At 44.8% G+C, this 18,634-nt stretch overlaps 1 protein-coding gene across 1 annotated transcript; it reads right to left on the bottom strand.

Annotated features, from left to right (window-relative positions):
* Positions 1-8,815: 8,815 nt before the first annotated feature.
* LOC309720797 (uncharacterized protein) lies at positions 8,816-11,767 on the bottom strand (the record flags this gene model as incomplete). The annotated part of the gene is made up of 2 exons (XM_082557971.1): positions 8,816-8,856; positions 9,946-11,767. One exon carries the CDS (start codon positions 11,765-11,767, stop codon positions 10,709-10,711), a length of 1,059 nt encoding a protein of 352 aa, XP_082414097.1. The 3' UTR covers positions 8,816-8,856; positions 9,946-10,708.
* Between the last annotated feature and the right edge of the window lie 6,867 nt (positions 11,768-18,634).

Below are 18,634 nucleotides of genomic sequence, written 5' to 3'. Positions count from 1 at the left end.
AATTGCCACCAATTTCCCTCCAATCCGATCAGGATTTCAGAGGAAGAAGAGGAGGAAGAAGACTGTTTATCTTTGATGCGGCCAAACATCACAGAGCATCCACCAATCAGCTGCTGCCATCAGCACCATCAGATTTCACAAACCTAATCTAGGCTCCATCAAGGCCGCTTAAACTGTGGGGCGCGGCCCACGGGGGCCGTGCTGACAGCAGGATGGGTCTAAGGGAGCCGCAGACTGACACTGCGAAGGCTGCGGTCACGTGACCCTCGTGCACTTCTGTTTGTGCTCTTTTCATGACCCTAAAAATGACCTCTGACCTCTCTTCACAGGTGTTTGATGCTTTGGATTTGCTGTAATCTGACTTCAGCTGCTGTTAAATGTACAAAATAAAGAAAACTGGATTTTAAAAGTGCTGAAAAGTCAGTTTTAATGATCGATGAATTTTATTTACAGACAGAAAAATCTAAACTCAGCAAAATAAACTATTAAATCAAGGAAGTGAGTAAAGAATCAAATGCACAGTTCCTACTTTATCCGTTGGATTTATTTCCTGGATTTGGTGCCATTTTATTTCTTTTTTTAAACATTGATTTATTTATTTTCCTTTCTGAGGTTTTGAACCTCCACACACAGTATGTTCATTTTTTATATTTCATTTATTGTCATTATTTTGACAATAATGCTAGAAGAATTGAATAAAAGTGAAAATAAAGATAATAAAGATGATGATCTGCGGGTGGAGCGGGTGGAGCTGATGAGGATAAACAGAGAAAATCAGCTGTTTGTCTCTTTGGGCAGAAAACGAAGCTCCTGCTGATGAAAGTCAGGCTGGAAATTAGGGCCAAGTTGGCGGTTAATCCCTCAGGATTGACTGCAGGCTTGCAGTGTGTGTGTGTGTGTGTGTGTGTGTAAGAAGGTAAAAATGGTCAACTGGTTTTAAAAGCAATTAGAGGAATCTGCTTATCAGAGATAATTAAAGCAAATTTGGGCTGTTTTTAAATCCCTCTCTGTTCTCCTTCTTCTTCTCTTTTTTATTGTGGGCGTCACAGTTTGAGCAGATTACAGATTAAATCATCCGATGCGTTCATGCGCTCGTTAATGTGCTCGTGTTAAATTAGAGCAAAGAAGCTCATTGCTCTCACTTCATCGGGACGCCCGAGTCTCCGACATTCGAGCGCCAAACAAAGTCAGAGGTCGTGTCCAAATTCATGGGCTGCATCCTCCTGAGGACCCGGCCTTTGCGGTCTACGTGGGCCGGGTCCTCAGGAGTCGGGAAGGCCGGAAGTAAACGGCTGTGAAATTGGACGGTCTCGCCTTCAGATTAGCGTCGCCGCTGTCTCGGTGGAGTTTAACAAACTCGGCCGTCTGCTTCTTGCTATCTAAAATATAACAGCACACTGGTGTAAACTCTCGACCGTCTCACACTTCTGTTTAATCAGTTTTCTGTTTGACGTTTAGTCAGCTGTGTGAAAACCAAGGAGGAACCCACCCGATGGATTAATAAAGTTTTATTTTATCTAATAACTTTGATCTCAACCAAACCGATTTACTCATGAACAAACAAAACACTGAAAAAAGCCAAACAATAACATTTTTAGGTTGTCTAAGTGACTTATATATCACGTTTAACCCGAGCAGCGAAACTCCGCGGTGATCTGAAAATGATGTGCCGGAGTTGTGCCGTTCTCGGCGGCTTCAGTGACCCTCGAGCTCCCGGCTAGCTGTCGAGCTGGTGGGTAGCAGACGTCTCCGAAAACGTCGAAGCACTTTTGCAAATATGCGATATCTTGATAAACCGAGCAGATATTTGAGGTTTACACAACTACTTTCTCGCCTGAAAATATGTTAAACGTTTATTTTGTGACCCAGAAAGAATAATAAGAGTAATATTAAAATTAAGCAGCGGCTGCCATTGTTGGAAACTGGAGTTTGGCTGGGTCACGCTATGAATTCTGGGCACGCTGGAGAGATTATATCTCTCGGTTGGCCTGGGAACGCCTTGGTGTTCCCCCAGATAAGCTGGAGGAGGTGGCTGAGGAGAGGGAGGTCTGGGCTTCTCTGCGTGGGCTGCTGCCCCCGCGACCTGGCACCGGATAAGTGGAAGAAAATGGATGGACGTCAGTGTGACGCAGCCGTTATCGCCCAGAAATCATTTTTAAAAAATCAAATAAGAAACTAGAGAAACACGAGAGACGTACTGAAACAGAGCTGCACAGGTGAACCTTCACGTGCACGCCAAGAAGAGGAGGAGGAAGCTGATTGGATGAGCGGTGGAATTACTCAACCTCAGCTGAAAGTCTGTAGAGTCTGTACCTGATTACTGACGAGAGCTGAAACATCTGTGCACATCTGTGTCCAGGAGGAAAGGGGGAGACCCTGAACGCACCGCGGCGGCCTGCAGAGCCCACGAAACGTTCACAGACATCAGAGAGTTTATCTGCCTGCACTGTATTTGAGCTTACATGTGTTTGATTTTTACAAAACTTCACCAAATTACAATTTATGGGTTTTTGTGTTTCTTATTTTATTCGTTCAGTTATATTTAATAATTTTTTTATCCTTTAGTGTTTTGCTTTTTATTGGGTTGTTTTACCTTCAGTGTAATTATTTTTTCTGTCTTAGTGTTCAAATCTGGTTTTAACCTTTAACCTTTGTTGCTGTTTTAATGTTTATGTTTTGTTCATCATTTTATTTTGAGGTTTCATGGTTTTATTTGTGGAAACATCACGTTTGAAATCTGAGACGGCTGAGCAAAAACACGATGTTCTTCTTCTCTGCCGCTTTAATCAGCCGCTCACATTTGCAGGAAGATGAAAACAGAGCTCGGAGGGTTCATCAGGAGACGCCCATCTCGCCCCGCCGCTCACAAACAAGATGATAACAACAACGAGCAGAGGCGACACGGCTCGTTATCTTCTTTAATCTGAGGGCGCTCTTTGTTATCTCACTGATAACAAAACTGCAAAAACAACTGAGCATTCATGCGCCGGCCCTCGGCGTGTGCTTGAGACACCCTCGGCGTGCTGCAGCGGCGCCCGCTCTGACTCAGTGGATCTCTGTGGATCAGTGTGTCCTGAACCAGCTCAGACACAGACTGTATATAAAAGACGGACAGCGCTTCTGTGAAACGTGAACTTAAATCTGAGTTTGTCCTGACAGACGCGCAGCGCTGCAAACGTTTCTTATCAGAGCTTTTCAATATCGATGACGTGCAGCGGAGGAGGAAACAAAGGGGGAGGAGCTTCAGGAAGCGCAGCAGAGTGGCTCGCGCTGGGATATCCGTGCAGCAGGTGGTTTCTCCGTCTTCACCACGTTAAACCAAATTTTCATGGCTTCTGCTCGTGATGGCGGGGGGCGGGTTCGTTGATTATTTTGGCGCCAAGCCCCTCTGGGTGAAAGGAGGAGGCGGGTTTCCCCTGAGAGCGTGGACACGCCCACATAAAGGAGCAGCAGGAGCATCCATTTGTCAGGCTGCCGTAACCTCCACACACCAGCCTGACCTCTGACCTCTGCATCAACAGCAGCTAAACGCAACAATAAGACTGTGAGAGGCACAGCCCTGCAGAGCAGTCATCAGATTTTACTTTTGCATCATGCTTATCAGCCGGTGTGATGGAGAGGTCAGAGGTCAAAGCTGACCGTTTTCTACTCTGTGGTGTTGGCGGCGCTGACACGTGCTGACACGTGCTGACACGTGAGCGTCTGTGACTTTCATGAAGTCTCAGTTATCGTTTCAGCGTAAAGAAATAAACCAACAGTGGAATAATCTGATAACATCGCTTTCTAAACTGTAAACAGAGCGCTCCATTCTGAGGAACAAAAACAGCTAATCGTCTGAAGACAGCGCGCGGAGGCGTGGCCTGTGACCGCACCACAAAACACCTGAGAGCTGGGGCTGAGAGTACGCCGTAATTCTGTCTGCAGGAGGCGGCAGGACGGTGAGGTTAGCCAGGCTGAAGCACTGCGAGGAGGAAACCTGCACCAAAGAGCCGAGACAGCTTTATAGGCAGGAACGCAGCAAAGGGGAGGAGCTTCATGTCGAGCTGGGAGGAGCCCCAGCACACTGACACCGGCGCCGCCTCCTCTGAGAAACGTTCTTGATGTAACTGAACACACTTCCTGGACTCGCAGTGATGTCAGTAAGCCCGAGAGCTTCACAGCTGACCTCTGATCAGCGGTGACGCGACCAAAGCTGCGCGTTAATTACAGAAAGAACAAAATGATGAGGGATGGAGATAAAGTGATGAGAAGCTCAGAGAAATATTCAGACCTTAATCTGAAGATTATTTAGCGCTCGTAATCAATCAGTTTCCTCCGGCAAATCTTGGTAATCCACGCTGTTTGAAGAGTGAACATAAGTTTGTGCGGTGATGTTTAATCCAGCCTCAAACTGATGTTCTGCTTCAGTTTATAATCTGCACACAAAGAAGAAAGAGCGGAACAGAAAGCAGAGGAAGAAGAAGATGAAGAGGCGATTGAGGCTAAAATGGAAAAGATTAAATTATCTCATAATTCAGAGAAAAGCTTCCACAGCCGTCAGTAAAACCTCAGTTATGTTAACAATAAATCACAGCAAGGTGATTAAAGCCTGCACGCTCGCTAACATCCAGCAGGGAGTGCATAGAAGTGTGTAAGGAAACGAGATGACCTCTGACCTTAGTAAACTGTGTCCTGATTGGTTTCTGCTCCAGCGTGCCTTCTGCTGCTCGTCTCTGCACTCCAGGGCTGTGTCCCAATTCAGAGGGTCGCACGCTTGAAGTACGCATTTCAATGCGATTACGTCACAGCGACGCGACGACGGCTGTCTCAATTCAAAGTGTACTTCAAATGTGGCGTCGATTTCCCCAAATATCAAGCGTGGTCCGGTGCACGCTTCGTGGTCCCATATATCCCACAATCCATAGCGCGGCGGTGGGTGTGGATAATTTTGCCGCAAAATCCGGCAGAAGGGAGCGGCCGAAGAGTGAACTGTCAAAAGTACTGAATATGATGTCACTTATTTATGTGCGAAAGTTTAATAACGAAGAACATTAAAACATTACTGTTGGCCACATGTCGGCAAAGTTACAAACATTAGTGACGTTTGTACTTTCAGCGTTAACTTGGTTTTAAAGCCTTTACATATATATATGTTTGTGAAGGACTGCTAGGAAAGTTTAACATAACTGTCTGTGCTGAATCAGTCTTATTAGGTAATGTTCAAATAATGTTATCATCCCAGTGTTTCCAGTGTGGGAGAAAGTACTCAGAGTACTCAGGGCCTTCAGGTTACACACCATGAAAGGCAGCAACAAGTTTAATGTTCAGAAACCTAAAGTCTGTATCAGCAGCAGAATGGAGCTAAAATAAATGTTGGTTTCAGTTCTATGAAGCTTTGAGGATTTTGGATCAGTAGCTGCTGTGTTTGTTGCATCATATTGCTGTAACTGTTTATATGCTTTATATATTCTGAGCTAAGTTGATCTATAGTGTTACATCATATTCTATAAGGATGTTATGTGTTTGTAGACTTTCTGCCCAGTTTGACCCATTTAGCAGACGTCAGCCTGTTTAAGGCTCTGATATCTATTCTGTGTGACTTACAGCAGTTATGACATGGTCTGATTTTCTCACCCAATAAAGGAATATTTCATATATCAGTCGACTCTTCATTCTATCAGACACAGTTATCACAGCTCCTACATTTGCTTTTTACACATACATGTAAGCACTGAGCCAAATTTAGTAATGCCAACATATTAAAAGAACAATATTTGTCTCTTATATATAACATCTGTAGATACACTGTCACAGATTCTTGTCTTTGAGTGAAGATTTAAGGTGACAGGAAATATAAATAACTGCAACTTGAATCTTTGAATCTTTGACACAGAGTTCAAGCTCACTGCTGTGATATATCATAATAATCTGACAATAAATATAACATTGTCCATATTATATTTACATTACACAGTGAGATGACTTTAGTCTCATGAACAACATCAGCTGATTGTTATTTACTAACTAATCTTAAATGACTGTTCAGCACAGAAATGAAGCCCAACAATCATGTTTTACAGTCCCGTGGTCTCAGCCTCAGATACTCAGCTAAAGTGATGTCATGACAAAAATGAATGACCAACAAAACATTTTTCTCCTTCATTTCTGTCACACAAAGCTGTATGTAACGTGTCTCGCGGTTATTATCATGGTTGCTAGGCAACCTGAACAGCGCGACGAAGGCAAGACCGTCCTATTTCACAAGCCTCTCACCTCCGCACTTCTCGTACTTATAGTACGCACCGTACGTAGTGCGCGTACTTCAAGCGTGCAGACCCTGGATTGGGACACAGCCTCTGTCCATCTTTTTAATATCCTCCTCTTTATCAGGTGTTCCTGACTCCTCCCAGAAGGGGGCGTGATCACCTCACCGGCACACCTGTTTCCCATCTTCATCTCGGTCCTCCTCTCTCCTCCTCGCTGGACCGCGAAGCTTCAAAGAGTCAAGTGCCGCTTTGTTACCTGCCTGCTCACCTGTGCCACGTACTGGCCTCACCCACCTTCAAACCTGCAGAAATCAGAGCATGCTGAGAAACTTACCTGCACTCGTGTTTGTGAAACTGTCATGTAACGGGCTAAACACAAAAACAGGAAACTAGAAACCACGAATGAGGAACTAAGACACTGGGAAACTAAGCTAGGAGCGTGGACGACACGTGGGCTTAAATACACAGAGGAAGGAGAACCCCGTGGGGAACACAGCTGGGAGAGATCAAACACAACGAGACGGGGAGGAAGCCAAACTGAATGCACTGACACGGGACGCGAGACTGTCAAAGTAAAACAGGAGGCAAAGAGACATGACTGACAGAAGGTGCACGAACACAGAGACGAGACTGAAACATGAAGAAGACTCACCTGTGCTAACACCTGTGGAACCAACAGCCACTCACCCGAGCCTGCAACCACACAGCCGTAGCTGGACGTGGTCGTGTGGAGGACTCCTTTCAACTGCTGCCAATACTCACCTGTTGTTCACCTGAAAGTCTTCATTAAACTGTGACGTCGTTGTTCGTCTTCAAAACGGAGGTTAGCGTCAATAAAAATCCAGAAACACGACAAATCCAAAAGACGAGGAAAAACAGGCTGACGGCAACAGGGGGACAAAAGACAGGCAGGAAGTAAAACAAGCCCGAGCACACAAAGTAAAGAGGAAATGACTGAAACAGAGACAATAGTGCTCTCAGTCTGAGAGTTCAGGGCCAGTACACAGATACCGATATTTTCACCCCATAAAGGAAGCTTACGTATGGGAAAGAGCTGTGTCCTGATTTGTGGGAGAAAATCATTAACTTGCACATTCTCATCACATTTTAATGACCAGTGTGATTTCCACAATAATGAGTTAATACAATAAAACAGCTTTCAGCTTTTATTTTGAAACTCTGTCTCAGCTTGTGTGAATGAAACAGCACAGACAGGTTCACACACTGAACTTAGAAGATAGAAACAAAGTATTGATCTCCTTGTACCGGCATCGATCAGATACCGTTACCAGTGTTGGTATTGATGATATCGATATTTGGATGGAGCCGCCTGCGTCTGATGGACTCAGAGGGGAAAACTAGGAGACGTTTTATCCATTTTCTCTGGTTGAAATCGAGTCTGCTGAACACAACTGCAAACGTTCACCTGCACCCACTTTACTCCGAGGAGGCCGGGAATGAAAGCAGACCATCACCAGAAGCAGCTCAAAGGTTTGCGGCTGCCGTGCTGTCTCACGGGGAGTTAATGGGACCAATTAAAGCGGCAGCTGTGATGAAATTAAGGGCGGCTGGCTGCTGGTGCGTGGGCTCGGCCGGCCGCGGCCTGTAAGCGATAGCAGTAATTCAGGCGGCAGACGGCTGCAGCTCCCCGCGGTTTTTGTTGTTCATTGTTGTTGCAGCTCCATTGTTTACTGCCGGCAACGGCAGCAATAGTCTGGCCACACGTCGGCACCCCTCCCTCGCCCCCACCACCCTCCACAGCCCTCTGTGTCCCACTAATTATTCATAAATGCACATTTATGCAAATAGATTAACCTAATTCAGTGATGTAAACAGCGCCTGGGTCGGGATTAAAGTTTTCAAATTAGACTGGAGTCTGTGTCTGGAGCTCTGAACCATATTCTCTTATATGAGGGAGGCCTGCAACCCCCGACACACACACACACACACACACACACGGCCTCATTTGCATTCTGTAATCTCGGCCCTAAAGTGCATGAGGCCAAGCCAGACCAACAGCAGCATCCAGAGAAAGCTCCAGTCTGTCTGCTGCCATTAGCTTTAATGGCTAATGATTAAAAAATTTAATACTGTGCGGAGACTCGCTGCGTCTGGCCTGTTTCTTTAGCCACCCGCCTCAGGCATCACGCCACCTCGGACACCTGATGCCAACGCGTGCCGTCTCACTCAGTAAGCTAAATGCATTATGCTAATTTAAAAGCTTGACCTGAATGAGCGATTAAATGTCATAGAGCTTTTGTTTTCTTTGCTTTCTGAATACAATTAGCCAGTTCTGCTCGGCCTGTCCCAGGAAGCTGGTGGCCAGTGAGACAGGAAGTGACAAAAGCACCTTCATGTTTACCTGCAGGAGCGCCAAAGAGGCTGCTGGCATTCCCTCTGCAGATTTACAGGAGATGGACACTGATGTGATCAACCTCTAACCCTGAGTCCTGGTGACCCTTCATTTCTAACCTCAACCCTAATCCTGACCTCAGCCTTCAGCTCGCCGTGTTGTGGGTCTACGCCTCCTTCAGAAGGTCAGGGTGTAGTTTACATCTATTCGTGTTGCCTTTAAAGGAAGTCATCACTGGTCTGAGGTAAAGATGTTGTCCTGAGAATATTAAGATAAGATAAGATAACCTTTATTAGTCCCACACGTGGGAAATTTGTTTTGTCACAGCAGGAAGTGGACAGTGCAAAAGTTATGACGCAAAAATTAGAATACAATAAGAATAAATACAGTACACAGCTGTACAGAATAGAATAAAATAAAATACTACATACAGTAGAATGAATAGAATAAAATATACAATAGGATAACAATAGAATACAAATGCTTAATACAACTGAGTAAAAATACAACTTTGTCAGAGGGTTTTGCACTTAATCTTATTGCACATGTGGATGTGTTTGATCAGTTGGAGTCTTTGTTGTGGAGTCTGACAGCAGTGGGAAGGAAAGACCTGTGAAATCTCTCCGTCCCACACCGTGGGTGCTGCAGCCACTGAAGGAGCTGCTCAGTGCTGTCACAGTCTGCTGCATGGGGTGGGAGATGTTGTCCAACAGGGATGACAGCTTAGCCGCCGTTCTCCTGTCACTCACCACCTCCACTGGGTCCAGAGGACAGAACAGAGCTGGCCCTGCGGATCAGCCTGTTCAGTCTCTTCCTGTCCCCAGCAGAGATGCTGCCGCCCCAGCAGACCACAGAGTAAAGGAAGGCTGAGGCCACCACAGAGTCATAGAAGGTCTTCAGGAGTGGGCCCTCCACTCCAAACGACCTGAGTCTCCGCAGCAGGTACAGCCTGCTCTGCCCTTTCCTGTAGAGGGCGTCTGAGTTATGAGTCCAGTCCAGTCTATTGTTCAGATGAACACCAAGGTACCTGTAGCTGTCCACAGCCTCGATGTTCATACCTTGGATGTTCAGTGGTTGCAGTGGAGGATGTTTGTGCCTGTGGAAGTCTACCACCAGCTCCTTGGTTTTACTGAAGGTTTTTAAAAAACAGTTAAACTCTTCTGTTCAAACAAGCCTTTTGTTGATCTACATATTTTATTTTTTTTACATTATTTACATTTGATCTTTTACATTGTATATAATGTCTATTGATTTTATTGTTTATTTTAATATTTTAATATTTGTGTACAGCGCTTTGTGATTGCCTGTCTGCGAAAAGCGCTTAATAAATAGAGTTTACTTACTTACTTTAAGTTTACTGGTGTTGATCTGGAGGTAGTTCAGCTGGCACCAGTCCACAAAGCCTTGAGTCAGTCCTCTGTACTCCTTGTCGTCCCCATCAATGATGAGGTGACTATTACAGAGTCATCAGAGAACTGTCACGGCGGGGTGCGCCGATGTGTGTGGAAACAGGACCCAAAAGCAGATGATGACGAGTAGTTGAAAGTTTGAGCAGAAAAGTGATCCTTTATTAGATGACGGCAGGAGTAAACCAGGAAACCAAAGTAAACTGACAAATCACTAAGAAACAAAACACTAAACGGTACTGAGACCAAAACCTAAACTATGACTGTGATGGAAAATAACCAGCAAATACTATGACTAAGACTAATGATGAATAACAGATGAAAACCATAACTAAGACCGAGGTCAAAATAAACAGACCCAGGCTAGAACTAGGGCAGAATAAACAGACGACCCGACAATGGCATGAAGAAAACAAAAGGCTTAAATACAGACATGAGGTGATCAGGGGAAGTGGAAACATATGGGGAAACAGCTGACAGCCATAAACCTAATGACAGGACCAGGAGAGAAAAGCTAAATACAATTAACAGAGAACACATGACATTGTCAGAATAAAACAGGAAATACTAAAACTAAACATGACAACACAACTTAACAGACCTAATACGTGATGAATAAATACCAAACCCCAAAACATAGAAAACCCAGGAACAATAACCAATAACTGCCTAAACTAAAGGCAAAATAGGAAATAACACAAAAACTAATAACATATCAAAAAATACAAAGAAAACTCAGAGTGCTGGGTCGGAGACCCAGCCTGTGACAAGAACTTCTGCAGGAAGCACTGGGTGGAGTTGTGGGAGAAGTCTGCAGTGTAGATGGTGAAGAGGAACGGAGCCAGAACCGTTCCCTGTGGGGCCCCCGTACTGCAGACGACCCTGTCCGACACACAGCCCTGAGTCCTCACATACTGTGGTCGGTCGGTGAGGTAGTCCAAAATCCATGTAGTGAGGTGATGGTCCACTCCTGAGTTCTCCAGCTTGTCCTTCAGGACCGAGGGAAGAATGGTGTTGAAGGCACTGGAGAAATCAAAGAACATGATTCTCACAGTGCTTCCAGCGGTCTCCAGGTGAGCGAGGGAACGATGTAGGAGGTGAATGACGGCATCATCCACTCCAATTCCAATGGTAGGCAACTGAAGTTGGTCCAGTGATGAGCTCACCAGGCGCCGAAGCTGAGCCAGCCTCAGGCTCAGGTTGAAGAGGTGCTCCATCACCCCACACAGTTGGTCCGCGCAGGACCTGACGACCCTCGAGCTGATGCCATCTGGACCCGCTGCCTTCTTGGCTTTAATCCTCCTCAGTTCCCTCCTAACCTGGGTGGTTGAGAGAGACAGGCTGGAGCCTTGTGTTGAGTGTGTATTGGATGCTGTTGTTGGGGGTGGGGGGGAGTGAGCAGGGTGAATAGAGGAGGTGTGAAGTGTCTGAGGTGGAGCAGCAGCAGTGGGGGTGGGTGAGTCTGCAGCCGATGTTGTAGACTGTCTCATGGTTGAATCAAATCTGTTGAAGAAATGATTCAGTTCATTTGCCCATCTCACATCCCTCCCAGGCAGAGAGTTCTGCTGTTTGTGGCCTGAGATGGTTCTGAGGCCTCTCCAGACTTCACCAACGTTGTTTTGCTGAAGCTGGTTCTCCATCTTCTGCCTGTAGCTGTCCTTCCCATTCCTTATCAGTCCTCTCAACTCTCTCTGCACCCTTTTCAACTCCTCTTTGTCTTTGGATTTGAAGGCCCTCCTCTTCTGCTTGAGGACGGCTTTCATTTCTGGGGTAATCCAAGGTTTGTTGTTGGAGAAACACCGTACAGTCCTGGTAGGTACAGTGTTATCCACACAGAAATTAATATAGTCAGTAATGCATGTAGTAAGGCTGTCGATGTCCTCTCCATGGTCGTCACAGATCACCTCCCACACAGTCGACTCAAAACAATCCTTAAGAGCCTCCTCGCTCTCCTCCGACCATCTCTGCACTGTGCGGGTGGCTCCCTGCGCACTAAGGACTCATACACAGGGACAAGGTGCACCAGGTTATGATCAGATCTGCCCAGTGGAGGGAGAGGTGATGAGCTGTATGCCTCTTCTGCATTGGCATACAGTAAGTCCAGTGTTCTATTGTCTCTGGTTGGGCAGGTCACATACTGGGTGAAGGTGGGCAGTGTAGAGTCCAGCGAGGCATGATTCAAGTCCCCTGATATTATGAGAAGGGCTCTCGGTGATTGTGTTTGCAGTCTGCTGACCACAGAGTGGAGAGAGTCACAGGCTGCATCCGCGTTGGCCGAGGGGGGGACATACGCTGTTATCGCGATAACATGCGAGAATTCCCGGGGCAGGTAGTACGGACGCATGCTAACGGCTAACAGCTCAATGTCTCTGCTGCAGAGTTCTTTCACAGTGATGTGCCCAGGTTACACCATCTGTCATCTCAAACAGATGTGACATAGAGATGTTTCAATAAAGTTTCATATGGTTTATTAAGCTACAGCTGTACAGATGAAGTACATCAATACAAAAATTCACACGATAAAAACAATCAATTGCATGTATATAGGAAACGTTCCTGTCAGTGATCGAGCTCATTGTGTGTCCTCAATGTTATAGATGTACGCCAGAGTAACACAGGCCTAAAGTATTCATTAAGGTCACATAAATATAATTCCATATGAAGCAATGTTTAATTATTACTTATATATAAATATATGAAAAAGATTATTTTCACAAAGCTGAGAGATTTGGTGGGTGTTAACCACAGAGTCTTCGGCTTCTGTAAACATGTTGTTTTGGTTTATGACCTGTGTATTGTATATGAGTGTACACGTGTCTATAGTTAAACATGTGCAAGTATTCATATCGATAATCTGAGGTACAAATGGAGTAAAGTTTATGTGATGCAGGTATTCTCCATGTGTTGAAGTACTCGCTGTACTGTAAACACGAGCTCAGTCTGTGGGCTCTGTAGGCTCCAGGTTCATCTCTTCTCCTGGATTAAGTCTGATTGTAATTTTCTCTCAGGTCAGATGTTAATTAATTAATTATCGGGCATAATTGTGATGTGTGTGGTCGCTCACACTCTGCTCCACCATGTGGCTGCCCCCTCCGTTTCACCCTCCCTTCCCACCATCTTCACCCCTCCCCATCCCTTTCTTTGCATGCCTCACTCTCCTCCTCCATCTGTCCTTCCTTTTCCCTCCCTGATCCTTTTCTCCTCCAGTTTCCACCCATGCTGGGATAACTGGGAAGGAGGGAATTCCAGGACTCACAGACGAAGGCCTCAGTCAGACCTTCGTCAGCCATTCTCCATCATCTTCACACCTGTTAGTAAGAAAAAGCACTGAGTTTTTTTTTGAAACATTTATTAATATTTGACGGTGTTTGGTTGTTGCAATTTCTTAATATTTTCAGGCATTTTTAAAATATTTTATTCTGATCTTATGAAATATTGAATTATGAATTAGTTATAGTACATAAATAGTTACGTTAATACTGTGAAATCATATACATATGAATTATAATGAGCTGACTGAGGAAGTGTGTGTGTGTGTGTGTGTGTGTGTGTGTGTGTGTGTGTGTGTGTGCCTGTTAACAAGAGGAAAGTGTGCTGGGATTAACACAATGAAGCTAAGAACAGATTGGAGGACAGAATAAGAATCAAATCGGTTTCAAAATGACAAATATTAATAAACAGTTGAGGATGTTCACCTTCACACAGACTCTGTGTTTCAGCTTTGGACCTAGAACAAACTATGTTCAGAGTAGAGGACGTAGCATGACAGATTCCTGCTAATGATTGATCAGCAACATGCAAATGAGAGCCTAAAACTGAAGCTCCGCCTCCTCAGGTGGTCTGTTAGTACAGTGACCTCACAGCGGCTATATTATTGGTCACATGATGTCATTAAAAATGCTCCAAAAGGCTCCAACAGAACAAACACTGTCGAGAGGTCCAGTTCAGGTGACCCTACCAGCTGTGTCACCATTCACCTTTCATTCAAAGAGGCCACGCCCCTAATAATGCAAACTTCAAACAGGTGAGCTATAAGTAAATCCTCCCTCTGTACAGGTGTTATGAAGCAGGAGATTATCTACAGAGGCTGCACCTGTGGACATCAGCCTGTAAACATGCTTGTCTATGGTAACGGACTCACTGCTGCCTCTGCTGGACGCCAGGGAAACTGCAGAAAAAAACTCCTGCTTCTTCTAATTGGCTTCGAACTCTGAAGCAAATCAAAAGTATTTTAACAACTGAGGCGGGGTCAGAGGTCAGGTTTGGGGATTTTATTTATTGCTGATGTGAAGACAAAACGATATGGCTCATGTTCAGTGCTGAATATGAGATAATCCACAAACAAATAGTGATGTGCAGACCTCCATCTTGGTCTTCAAAGCAGGTTTCAGGGCACTGCATCCATGCATCCATCATCCATCCATCCATCCATCCATGCATCCATGCATCCATCATCCATCCATCCATCCATCCATGCATCCATGCATCCATCATCCATGCATCCATCCATCCATGCATCCATGCATCCATCATCCATCCATCCATCCATCCATCCATGCATCCATGCATCCATCCATCCATCCATCCATCCATCCATCCATCCATCCATGCATCCATCATCCATCCATGCATCCATCCATGCATCCATGCATCCATCATCCATGCATCCATCCATCCATGCATCCATGCATCCATCATCCATCCATCCATCCATCCATCCATGCATCCATGCATCCATCATCCATCCATCCATCCATCCATCCATCCATCCATCCATCCATGCATCCATCATCCATCCATCCATCCATCCATCCATCCATCCATGCATCCATCATCCATCCATGCATCCATCCATGCATGCATCCATCCATGCATCCATCCATCCATCCATCCATGCATCCATCATCCATCCATCCATGCATCCATCATCCATTCATCCATCATCCATGCATCCATCCATCCATGCATCCATCCATCCATGCATCCAACCATGCATCCATCCATGCATCCATCCATGCGTGCATCCATCCATCCATCCATGCATGCATCCATCCATCCATCCATGCATCTATCCATCCATGCATCCATCATCCATCCATGCATCCATCCATGCATCCATCCATCCATGCATCCATCCATCCATCCATCCATCCATCCATCATCCATCCATCCATGCATCCATCATCCATCCTTGCATCCATCCAAGGGTCCCTTTACGGTTTTACGGTTTTACGCCTTTACGGTTCGGAGCCGCAGACCTGTTTTATATACGCGCGGAATAGTTTTCTATACGAGATTACTGCAAAAAGTGTAGCCTTACCTAATGTCCACCTACCCTTACTTTACTCTTTGTATGGAGAGTAACCTTCAGTAATAGTAATAAATCACACAGCAATAGGACATTCATGTAGTTGTAAAAAGCATGACAATATATTAAGTAATCCAACGTATTCAGAATACATTACTCTCATTGAGTAACTTAACGGAAAACGTTACAAAATACATTTGGGGGCAGGTAATCTGTAATCTGTAGTGGAATACATTTTAAAAGTAACCTTCCCAACACTGCATATAGTTAGGGCTGGACCAGGTGACTCTGAATCCTCCCTTAGTTATGCTGCAATAGGTGTAGACTGCTGGGGGATTCCCATGATGCACTGGGTGTTTCTTCTTCACTCATTATGGCCCTTTCTCAATTCTCAAGTACGCGAGTCTGTGCTCGCGTTCTCGGCGAGTCCGGACTTGCCGAGAACGCTTGTTTGAGGTGACCAAATACTTATTTTCCACCCTGATTTACCAATAAATTCTTTACAAATCCTACCATGTGGATTCATGGATTTTTTTTCACATTCTGTCTCTCACAGTTGAAGTGTACCTCTGGTGCAAATTACTGACCTCTGTCATCATTTTAGGTGGGGGAACTTGCACAATCGGTGGCTGACTAAATACTTTTTTGCCCCACTGTATGTCTTAATAAAAACAACCAGGTGAGATGTTAGAACGCCTTTATTTTTATTTTAGTAGACACTCAAAAATTACAATAGACAGCTGCTGGGGTTTGGAAGAGAACTGAACAAATATTTAAATTATAATCTGATCATTTTGAAACAGCCTTCAGAATCTCCAAGTATTAACATGCTGTTTTTGTTCCCAGTGAAAATGTTTCCTCCTGAATTTAAATATATCTCAGCCAGAACGATTTACTCAGGAACAAATAAAACACTGAAATAAACCAAAAATTTACATTTCGAAGTTGCCTCAGAAATTTATATATCATGTTTAACCTGAGTAGCGAAAAGACCGTGGGGGGGTTGAAAACGATGTGCCGGGAGTCCGCTGTTCTCTAGAAATCCTCGACCTCCCGGTCAGCTATCGAGCTGGTCACAGACGTCTCTGAAAACATCAGAGCACTTTTGCAAATATGTGATGTCTTGATAAATCGAGCAGATATTTGAAGTTTACACAGCTACATTCTCGTTTGAAAATAACTTAAATGCCGCGCCTATCCGCCATTGCCGCGTTTGAGTTTTGGAGAAATGCATTCTGGGATATTTAGCTGTACCAAGTCCACACAAGTCACCACTGATGCATGCTCGATAAAACGGGCGGAGCGAGAACACATCCGGGAATTTTTTGCGTTCTCGGCTTGATGCGTACTTTGAATTGGAACAGTACTTGGTCTCCGACTGATGGCGTATCACGAGTACACGAGAACACAAATACGCACAAGTACACATATTGAAACAGGCCCTATGTGTTAACAGACCTCTCTGCACTGACTCACACTTGTTATTAACCTCTGTCTCTCTTCCACAGCATGTCTTTATCCTGTCTTCCTTCTCTCACACCAACCAATCACAGCAGATGGCCCCGCCCCTCCCTGAGCCTGGTTCTGCTGGAGGTTTCTTCCTGTTAAAAGGGAGTTTTTCCTTCCCATTGTCACCAAAGTGCTGCTCACAGGGGGTCATATGATTGTTGGGTTTTCTCTGCATGTATTATTGTAGGGTCGACCTTATAATATAAAGCACTTTGAGGCGACTGTTGTTGTGATTTTGTTGTGAAAAAAAGAGGACTCAGAAATGATCCCTGAGGAACCCGACCCCAGCCTTTGCTTTGTCCAAGATTTCTGAGGTGCTGATGAGGTGTTGAGCTGTGAATAATCATGCCCACAATATTACTGCATGTATATACAGATATTGTAGTCAGCATGTCACCGTTTTACTGTCAACTGTAAATCCTGTTGTTTCCTGAAAGATATTGCGATTTGTGATTGCACAATTTGCTGATCAATAATCCATCAGGATCAGTGCTGCCTTCAGGCTCTGTGACACACTGCCAGTCAATAACCCTTAAATTAAGCAAATTGCAGGCGAAAGAGAAAAACAATCATTGTTGGATGAGATCAGACGGGTCCTCCTTCATCTCTTCATATTCACTGCTTATCTCATTGTTGCCTCCAATCCAAGTTAGCAGGGATTATCTCCATGGAAAGGGCATTAAGAGGCGGATAACCTCAGCTTGGAGGCAGTTAATCTAGCAGCATGTTAATGAGTCTTGTAGTGGATTGCTTAAATTAAAAGCAAATATCAACAGTCATTTGGCTAAAGGAGCCCACGCGACAAGGGCCTGGCCTCAATAATAATGCATTAAGTGATTTGAGTCGCTGGGTCGTTGCAGTAATCGTGTAATGTGAGTGAAAAACAATAAAATTAACAGGTTATCAGGAAATTAAGGAGGCGAGGGGAAGAAGAGGGGGAGATGAGTTTGTGTGAGGATACAAACAGGATTTGAGTCACCTGGATGAAAAAACAGAAGGATCAGACAGAACCACACACACTTCACTCTGTGCGAGCTTCAAACAAACAAAAGACAATAGGAGGAAAATGTAAACACATTAATAAGGATTAAAGTCAGATTAAATGGAGGGAGAAGAAGAAAAACACTCAAATAATATCCTCCATCAGAAATAAGCTCAACACAAAAGCAGCTTCACAGGCCCCCGAATAAAGAGGAATGATTTCACCTGAGATGCACACAGACTTATTCCCAAGAGTTTGGATCCACGGCGGTCAGCAGAACCAGACGAATAGAATAGAATAAAACTTTATTATCACAAGGATGAGAAGTAAGGGGAATATAAAATATAAAAGGAAGACACAAAGTGGTCCTGTAAACATAAGCAAATGAAGTTTGTATATACAGGTAACAATGTAGAGAAATACATATAGAACAATTGCCCGGAGATATGCATAAAATGTGCAGAGAACAAACAAGCTGGTGAGTAAGATGACCAAAGGATGTTAAGCTGCATTATAGAGTCTGACAGCTGCTGTAAGAACGACCTGTGGTAGCGCTCCTTCCTACACTGTGGGTGTAAAAGTCTGAACGAGCGGCTCGGTGCTCGTACAGTCTCATGCAGGGGTGGGAGGTGATGTCCATGATGGATGTTAGACAACATCCTCTCCTCCCCAACCTGCTCGATGGACTTCAGCGGACAGTTGAAGGCACTGGAGAAGTCAAAAAACATGACTCTCACTGTGCTGATGAGAGATGAGAGAAGCAGGTAGGTAACAGCATCATCCACCCCGATGTTCAGCTGGTAGGCAAACTGCAGCAGGTCTAGACCTCTA

This window comes from Aulonocara stuartgranti (assembly GCF_965226115.1).
Source record: "Aulonocara stuartgranti genome assembly, chromosome: 13".
Taxonomy (NCBI): domain Eukaryota; kingdom Metazoa; phylum Chordata; class Actinopteri; order Cichliformes; family Cichlidae; genus Aulonocara; species Aulonocara stuartgranti.
The sequence above is the reverse complement of the archived record's forward strand: the minus strand, read 5'-3'. Positions and strand labels throughout refer to the sequence as shown.